Source organism: Ictalurus furcatus, chromosome 2 (genome assembly GCF_023375685.1).
Source record: "Ictalurus furcatus strain D&B chromosome 2, Billie_1.0, whole genome shotgun sequence".
In the NCBI taxonomy this organism is placed as follows: domain Eukaryota; kingdom Metazoa; phylum Chordata; class Actinopteri; order Siluriformes; family Ictaluridae; genus Ictalurus; species Ictalurus furcatus.
Genome location: NC_071256.1, coordinates 11,822,598 through 11,832,722, shown reverse-complemented (window position 1 = coordinate 11,832,722; position 10,125 = coordinate 11,822,598). Strand labels below are relative to the sequence as shown.

The 10,125-nt window shown below is 36.3% G+C and overlaps 1 protein-coding gene across 1 annotated transcript; it reads left to right on the top strand.

Moving 5' to 3' along the window:
- The first annotated feature begins 1,371 nt into the window (after window positions 1-1,371).
- Window positions 1,372-9,900, top strand: adat2 (adenosine deaminase tRNA specific 2). The gene is made up of 6 exons (XM_053648095.1): window positions 1,372-2,138; window positions 2,221-2,325; window positions 4,402-4,552; window positions 4,980-5,086; window positions 8,582-8,654; window positions 8,785-9,900. The coding sequence occupies exons 1-6, from the start codon at window positions 2,040-2,042 to the stop codon at window positions 8,895-8,897; spliced, it is 648 nt and encodes a 215-aa protein (XP_053504070.1). The 5' UTR covers window positions 1,372-2,039; the 3' UTR covers window positions 8,898-9,900.
- The last annotated feature ends 225 nt before the right edge of the window (window positions 9,901-10,125 follow it).

The window sequence follows — 10,125 nt, the reverse complement described above, 5'->3', positions numbered from 1 at the left end:
ACACCCATTCATACACTACAGACACTTTGGACATTCCAATCAGCCTACCACGCATGTCTTTGGACTGGGGGAGGAACCGGAGTGCCTGGAGGAAACCCCAGCAGCACAGGGAAAACATGCAAACTCTGCAAACACAGGGCAGCGGCATGAATCAAACCCCCAATCCTGGAGGTGTAAGGTGAACGTGCTAACCACTAAGCCACCATGTGCCCTACTGTAATATATATGTGACAAAATAAAATCTTTCTTAAAACTAAATTTTGGGTTCCAGCCAGAATTTTAAACTATCCCAATCTGGCATCCCTGCCATTACCTGTCGTGTTCCCTCCTAGACTGTTCAAACATTCTAAATTTTACATTCTAGTGCCACTGAAATGAGCCACATGCCAATTCCAGGAAAATGCCTCAACAAATATCCAAATATCTATTAAGTGTGAATTGATACAGAATGACCATAACCGTCTTAAAATGTCCCCCAAATACAAGTTTAGCTTCTGGATGCAAATTTAAGGAATAACCTACAGTATATTACACTGATACAATTTATCATTAGATTTCCTGTCAGCTCGAACCAGTCTGGTTATTTTCCTCTGACTTCTATCATCAACAAAGTGTTTCTGCAGAAATGCGACTCCCTGGATTATTTGTTTGTTTATTTGTTTGTTTGTTTTGCACTGTTCTGTGTAAGCTCTAGAGACTGCTATATGAAATTCCCAGAAGATCAGCAGTTTCTGAAATACTCAAACCATATATTAAATATATTTAGATATATTTCTACAATATTTTGCTCTTAAATCGTCTCCATCACAGTAGAGCTCTTTGACTCTCAGTGAATACTTTTCTACTTTTATACACTATGGTCAAAAGTATGTTGACACTCGAATATCATACCCACATGTGCCCATTCCGGCCAAAAGTATGTGGACACCTGACTATCATACCCATATGTGCCCATTCCAAAACCATGAGTTCTTCCACCTTCCAACCTCAACACACCATGTTGTCATGGAGTTCACTTTGTGCACTTTGTGTCATGCTGGAACAGGTTTGGGCCTCTTAGTTCCAGTGAAAGGAAATTAAAACACTACAGCTTACAGAGACGTTCTATACAATTGTGTGCTTCTAACTTTGTGGTAACAGTTTGAAGAACCACATATGGGTGTGATGGTCAGGGGTGCACATACTTTTGGTCATATAATGTATGTAGAATAGCTTTTTTAACATCTTTTTCTGATATTCCAGTATATGTATCACTAAATTCTCTATGTGAATTTAAATTCACCATGTGAATTTAACAGGTTCATTTGTTTATTATATTTGGAAGTGTTTAAGGTAGGCTATAAGTTATAAGTGATAAGAAACTTTATGGGAAGAAGTCATGTAGTTTTCCAATGTACATTAACGAAGAGATTATTCCAATAAAATATTACAGTTTGTTTAGAAACAAAAGTTCGTTGAAGGATTTTCCTTGTGGTGTCTTTAAGTTTGACAATCACGTCTTCTGTCTATGGCAATACAGATGATGACGCAATAAATGTGCGACGTGGACGGCGCTGTAATATTTGGATTCTAGGCTCCGTCGTGTGTTTAAGAAACAACTAGAAGTGTTTGCTGAGCTGCGTTGCACATTACATGTAAATCAGTGTAATGTGGCGATTAATCTATTAAATTTGAAAAAAAAAATCGCACTATTTATTTATTTATTACGCAGCTGCTACAAACAATACAGCTTTTACTTCATAAACCCGAGACATGCAACATGCTCTTCCATTTCACGAGGCTAAAAGGACTACTGACTTTCCACAAGCTCTTATTTACTTAATAATTCTTATTTAGTTTCACTGTTTTGCTGTGAATGCTCGGGTGTACTGCTGTGATTAATTTCCCCTGTCTGGTCCTTCTTTTATGTTCCCCGGTGGGAACGCAACACGTACTTATCGTTCCTCTTTCCACTGGATGTTGTGCGCTTGCTCTGTATGATCTCGAGTTTAGTAATAGAAAGTCTGCTTTAATATAGTTTAATAAAAACATTCTTCGAGATGCGAACAGACCATACGGAAAGCGATGTCATAAATGGGAGTTTCCACCAGCCCTCAGACAGTGAGGTTCAGAGATGGATGTCCAGTGCGTTCAACATGGTACTGCTGTCCTGCTTTTTACACTTTACTCTCAATTTCTGATCAGATTTATTATTAAAACAGCATGTTTCTTATTTAACAGGCGATAGAGGCTCTTGAAAATGGTGAGGTGCCAGTTGGATGTCTTCTGGTGTACAACAATATTGTTTTAGGCAAAGGAAGGAATGAGGTGAACGAAACAAAAAATGTAAGTAATAAATCTAGCTCTTGTTGGCTTTGTTATTCAGAATTTTTTTTTTAATTTTCATGCCACTTGTGAACAAATATCTCATATTTCTTCTTAAAAACCTTTTGAGACAGAAGCATGTTAACAGTTTCCTCAAGAGAGCAGAAACTGGAGCTGAACTGGAATTCTGTGATATGCTTTAAATTTTAATTGTGTTCTGTTCATGTCACAATGGAAAAAAAGTTATTTATTTATTTATTATTATTATTATTTGACTTAAAGTAGAATCATTCGCAAGAAAAATCCCCCAGCATGAAATGGTATATTCTTGGCTCAATTTCATATATATATATATATATATATATATATATATATATATATATATGTATATGTATATATGTATGTATATATGTATGTATATGTATGTATATATGTATGTATATGTATGTGTATATATATATATATATATATATATATATATACACATATATACATATATATATATATATATATATATATATATATATATATACATATATATATATATATATATATATATATATATATATATATATATGCCCATGTTTACCTTTTCATCTCACAAGTGATGTATTAAATGTTACATGATTGGCGATTTGCAGCACGAGACTGTAAAGAGTGACGTGCAGCTTGCAAACTACAGAATAACAAAATAAAACTCCACTCTTATGTACAGACTAGTAGCTGGCTATGGAAAGCTCATTTGAGCACATTAAAAGGAAAGTCCACCCTGAACGACTTTAGATCAAATTAACATCTGATCTTCACTGGCCTCAGAGACTGTTGTAATGATATTCTGAGTTAATGTTTTTAACTTAACATCGGTTGGTCTGTTTTCACTTTGTAACATTTCCTACGTTACCCACACTGTCATTCGACTAATCGATGATAGTGTTGCAGAGGTTTAATGCTGTGTTTGACTGGTAATTTCCCAGCGTCCAGCCAGTAAAAGCCAAAGAAAACACCCTCTCATCTTGAAATTCCTACTCATCAACTTGGGTTAGCCTTCTCAACTTCGAGTTCCTTCCCTGTTTTCAGAGTGACGTCAAACCAACATGGCTGCTCACAGCATCAACGGCAAACACAGCAGAACGTCTTACCTTTAAATGAGTTATACTGTATATACATGTGTTAGCTTTAGATCAATCGACATAGACGTATTCTCGTGTTAAATTTATAACACCGACTCTATAGTCAATGTTATAGATTTAAACAATTTTTACAGTTGACCTACCACTTATGATGCAACTCGAATGTCGTGTCATCCAATACCTAAAGCTATTGGTACGGCAGTGCTTTAATCCTTTGGTACGTTCAGCTCTCTCCCCTCCTCATCCTGTACACTTTGCTCAAAAGCTTTAACTTTCACATTAGCATCAGCTATCTTGCTGAGCCATGTCTCTGTGCAACTACATACCCAACCACTTAGTGTTTTGGAACCTTTGAGTACTGAATGAACATGGTGATTGAGAGAGAGAAAAGAAGGAGCTCTTGCTCTTTAGGATCGAACAGTGAAACGTAATGGTTATCACAGATTTGTCTGCGATTTTTGCAAATTTTTCTCCTCTGTAACTGCGCTATGTCTCGCTATGATGTCAGCATGGCAGACAAATGCAGGTTTCTGACAGGAACAGTGAAAATACAACAATTACCAACAAACTAGTACTAGATTCACTAAGCACATTACAAATATTTCAATGTAAACATATTTAATGTTTCAGCATGGAGTTTTCCATTAAGTATTGCTCCTGCTTGCACTTGAAAATGGCTTCAGCTTTACTGTTTTGAAAAAGAAATCACATCTGATTGCAACAGTGTCACTCCTGAGGTCTAGATTTATCCTGATTTGAATCGCTCTTTAAGTCAAAATTAAATCAACAGTAAAAACTCGATTGAAAAGCAGTGCTCTGTTCGAAGTCCGGGCGTTGGAGGATCACTGTCGGTGAACTAGAAATAAAATATCAAAGTAAATTTGTTTGCAAGATAGGACTTTCCAAGTGAATTAAACAGATGTGCATTTGATTGAAACAAACTTGTGCCTGTTCTGCATTGGACAAGGCTACACGTCATGCAGAAATGGTGGCACTGGACCAAGTGTTAGAGTGGTGTTCTCACAGAGACCTGGACCCAAAGGAGGTGTGTAAGCACACTGTTCTCTATGTGACCGTCGAACCGTGCATTACATGTGCAGCTGCACTGCGTCTGCTGAGTATCCTTTATTATTTGGTCTCCTTTTTATGCTTTTTTGTTCAGTCCTGATGTTTTTTTTCTCAGAGGACTTTATTGCTCTGAGATCCTAGAACTGTAATGATCATATTCTGTTTTGTTTAGTCGTATCCTAATGCTTGTATTCTTTCTACATCTAATTAAAAATGATATTTAGTAATGGTATCATTTATGGTTATTGATGTACACAGCTTCTTTGTGACCAACTTATTTTCATCCATCTCTCACTACTATGAATAGACACCGATGTACAGCGTTATATATTCCATCCGCAAGCAGAGCCATTGTTCTGCATGATACAACTAAGCTATGTGTAATTATTTACAAATCTGTTTATATTCAGCACAGATCAATGCCAGACTTTAACTAACAAAAGGGACATAATGTCTTAGTCCTTGACAGTGAGGTAGATGTCCCACTGGTTGTGTACGGGTGTAAGAATGAAAGATTTGGGGGCTGCGGCTCAGTGCTGGACATCTCATCAGGTGATCTTCCCGACACTGGAACATCATTCAAGGTAACATCCTTAAAAAAAAAAAAAAAAAGATTTCTGCAGAGGTTCGTTTCAGTTTCCTTTTTTTAAAATCACAAGATCGATCAAACACTTGTTGTAGCGTTCCACAAACTTATATTATAATATAATCATAATATAATTAAATCATAATACTTTGCTGGAATTTTTGCCCCATCTTCCTGACAGAACTGGTGTAACTCAGACAGGTTTGTGGGCCTCCTCACTCAGACACACTTTATCAGTTCAGTCCATGCATTTTTTCTATGGGATTCAGGTCAGGGCTCCAAAACATACACTGCGTTGTCTTTTGTTACAACTTTGGAGGTTTGGTTAGGATCATTCAGTACGTTTACGTGGACAACAGTACGATATTAACCCGATTAAGACAATACTCTGATTAAGAAACTAGCATGTAAACAGCGATTTCTGATGAACTTAATCCGACTAAAGTCATACTCGAAGTAAACACAAATTGAATTAAGATGTGTGGAGTATTCCTGTTTTAGTTGCATTATCGGAGTGCATTACAGACATGTACACACCTTAATCACACTATTAACGTTGTGTGGGATTTTTCACCACATTTTGTGACAAGACACGTACACACACGGCAGTGTTCAACCGTTTGACGGCAAACAAGAGAGCACGGCTGCGTCCGACACCGTGTACTTACCTGGTGTATAGTAGGCAAAATACATGTATTTCTATATACTATATAGTAGGTAAGTACACGGTTTGGGACGGAGCCCACCGCTTCAAGCAGTTGTCTATTTGCACGTAAGCATGACAAATAATTAAATGCACTTGAAGATTTCGTAAAATTAAAAATGAAACACCCAAAACTGTATACGGTACCATAATGAAGACGAACTGTATGTCGATACGTGAAATTCTGGAGGGAACGTCAGACGGCGTGGCGTGGGGACGTAATGACGTGTGCCATTAATCGATCTATGTTCTATAACATGTAAAACGGGAACATGAAAGGAATATTCTAAAAGCGACTCATGTAAACACCTTAATCACAATATTGTCTTACTCAGAATAAGGTCAATATTTAGATTATTGCTGTCCATGTAAACGTAGTCATTTTTCTCATGCTGGAAGACGCAGTTGCTACCAAAATTCTGGTTGATGTTTTGAGACATTTCTTCAGTATTTCTAGATAATCCTCCTTCTTCATGATGCTGTCTGTTTTCTGAAGTGCACCAGTCCCTTTTCCAAGAAAACCCAGCATGATGCTGCCGCCTCCATGCTTCACAGGGAGGATGGTGTTCCGAGGATGAAAAGCCTCACCCTTTTTCTTCCATACTAGAGCTGCAACAACTAATCGATAAAATTGATAGTAATCAATTATGAAAATCGTTTTCAACGAATCTCATTATCGATTAGTTGGTCTGCGCACGGTACGTTTACTCATTACGTTACTTCTGTTCCGAAAACACCTATGAGTGGTAGACAAGTTCAAGTGTCGCATTGATGGATGAAATAAACAAAAGATAATTCAGAGAGTCAAATTAAATGTCACACCTTCAATAAAATGTAAAAAAATAAATTTTGAAATGTTTTGATAAAATTTTAAATGTCCAATGTTAATATTAGTAATGTTAAATATTAATAAAATAAAGTAACATATATAGAAATAACTGTTTAAATATATAGCCTATAATTGTTGTAGAATGAGGGGATCCTTGTGGATTGTTCAAAATATGCTAGGGGTCCAGAGCTCACAAAAGGTTGAGAACCACTGGTCTAGTGTATGAATTTTAGAAAGGTAGTATCGTCTCAAATGGAACACATTACTTTTTAACTAACCGGAAATCTAAGCCGTTTCCTAGTGAGTGGCGCATGACGTCAGAGTCACCGACAATGACTTTCTTCAGTTTATTGTCATTTTAATGTCAGTTTATTGACGAAATCGTCAAGTGACTGAGGAAGAAAGTGTGCGACCCATTTTATATTGAACACCCTGAAGAAGATCAAACTTTATAAAGTAGAATTTGTGTAGCAGGGAAGCACGACAGTGATGCACAAGCACAAACTTATGTTTGTATCCAAAATGCTCCACTCTGTGCAAGGGCTTGGGGAAACTGCTGCAAGTTGCTTAAAAGGTTTAGCTTAATTTAAGTTTATTGTCATTATATGTTGTATTTGTGTGCTTGCAGTCTAAATTCTGTCGTTTATTACAACTGAAGTGATCTGTTAATAACGAGGCAGCGTTGCTTCCACTTGCAGTGGGAGCGCAAGTAAGATCTGTAATGTCTAATTAAAACACTATGATCAAAAGTAAAACAATATGCCTAAAAGCAGTGAGTAACAGAAACCATGAGGTGCAGTGAAAGTGAGTTTTTATTATTGATTTATGACTGCAGTTTTATTCAGTGCTTTTTGTGCATCCATAAAAAGTAATGCATGAATATAAATACTAATTATAAATTTTATATATATATATATATATATATATATATAATATATATGTATGTATGTATGTATGTATATATGTATATGTATATATATGCATTATTTTTATTGATGCACAAAAAGCACTGAATTAAACTACAGTCCTAAATGAATAATATATATTCTGGTGTGTGTGTGTGTTGGGTTCTTTTCAGTCTTATATAATTGGACAATCAGTTGTGTAAAGTTTTAGTCTTAAGTTTATATTTGTAACACTCAGTTTGTGGATTTTATTTTAAATAAACGAAAAAATGCTACTGAAAGTTTGCTCTCCTCCCCAATCCGATTAATCGATTAAATAAATAAATAAATAAATAAATAAATAAATAATCGGCCAACTAATCGATTATGAAAATAATTGTTAGTTGCAGCCCTATTCCATACACAGTGCTGGTCATTGTGGTTAATCAGTTACATTTTTGCTTCATCTGATCAGAGAACGTTCCTCCAAATGGTTTGTGGTCATCTGCACACTTGTTTTTTATGCCAGTGTTGGAGAAGGAGCTTCTTCCTTGTGCGACATTCTTTCAAGCCATGATGACGTAGGGCTCTCTTAATGGTGGATGCACATACTTTGGTAAATGGTGTCTCAGCTTTGTTGTTGTTTTGGGGTTCAGACCAAAGTTTGTTCATCCCTAAGGGTTCATTTGTGCCTCTTCCTGAATGATGAAGTGCAGCGCAGCAAGCCCTAAATGACTTGCCCAAAAACAAATGTATGGTAACTGAATATAAATACAGCAACGATATGATTTATAGGAAATATCTGAATAGATGTTTTTGCTTTGCTCCTGATTAGGTTGATTTATATTTATATTTTATATTTACCACAAACTATTCAGTCATTGCCTGAGCTTCATGCGTTCTTGAGATTCTGAATGATTTAAAAAAAAAAAAAAAAAAGCTGATGTATGGCAAGTTTAAATCTATCACTCTTTAGAAACTGTTTAGCTGCCTACGTTATCGTACAGTCCGATTCTGTTACTCTTACCTTAACTAATATAAGAACAACATTAATTTACTTTCCATTTGACTTTACAGTGTATACCAGGTCACAGAGCGGAGGAGGCTGTTGACATGCTGAAGACATTTTACAAGCAAGAGAATCCTAATGGTGAGGTTGTCCTTCATGCCATTTAGCCCTCACTATAGCTTCGCAACCTAAAGTAAGGAAGGATGCTGTCACTCCATCAGTAATGTATTTAATATTTTCCTCCTTTTGCATCATTCTGCCCTCGTTACAGTGGCGAATCCTAAAGTAAGGAAAGAATGCGTGAGTCCAGCAGGGGGCACTATCACCACGCACACTGAAGCAGCTCCACATGAGGATGACGTAAAAATGGCCGTTTCAGACTGAAATGGAAAAATAAAACCCACATTTCCTTTCCTCCAACTGAAGTCGAGTCAACAGACTGCACCAATATGTGGTTTAAAATGACTTTCGTCTTTGGAAATTCCACTTCCAGAGGTCTCCTCCTTTTCTCTGTCCTTACATCACTCATATGTTATACCGTGAAAACATGCCTGAGCTTTCTTATCAGCTGTTATGCTACTCTGAAAACAGCACCTCAACATCATCAAAAGGTTTTTACAAATCGTAAGTTGACCTGTCAGTAAGGAGCAGATGAGGCAGCAAGTACACAATCCTGTCTCTACACGACTGTGTCTCAAACCACATAGCAATGCTGATCAGTTGAATGTGTGCTTTTGATCTAGTAATCTTAGTAGCTCCAGAATATTCACAGACATGAAGCAGTGTTAACACACATATATCCCAGTTTTCTTCTATAAACGGTGCAGAGATCCACTTAAAATTGGTGTTCAGTCAGTCCAGTTTTACACACATTGGTTGTGTTGACCAAAGTATTTGTGATTTACGTTGTGTGCTTCAGCCCTCAGGATTTGACTCTTGGTTTAAAAAAAGATTTATCATATGTAGAGCGTAGTAGAGAACGTTGTTCCTTGGTCTGTGGTACACGGGTTGTTTAGATGAATGTCAATGCTGGTAGGATTTCTGTCTGTCATATCATGGGTTGTTGATTATTCATGAACTTTTCAGGTAGAAAATGAATGTAATTTGTTATATGATGAATAACGGGTACGATCATTCACAACTGTTTGTATATATTTTTTTAATTATGCAATAATAGACATCTTGTTGACAAGAAAACGACAATTTTAGGGCTCTCACAGTAAGAGAGCAAGAACTTTGTTGTAATTACTGCAGACTTTGCTTGCACCAATAGCAGTTTCAGGGCGAGAAGTGAGAAAGAACACGGTATCATAAACCAAACCTAACTCTGCCTACACTCCTCCAGCAAGAGAGATGTTCTGTTTTATTCATAAACAATAACCTTGCACAAAACAGAAATAAATAAATAAATAAATATATATATATATATATATATATATATATATATATTTATTTATTTATTTGTATTTGTAGAGTGCACAAAATCTGTCTAAGTGCAAGAAATCTGATTTGGAGAATCTTGCTTTGTTAATGAGTCTTTATTGGTCACACATTGAAATTGTTTTCTTATCCCAGCCTGTCAGGGTCAGAGCACAGGATCAGCCATGATAAG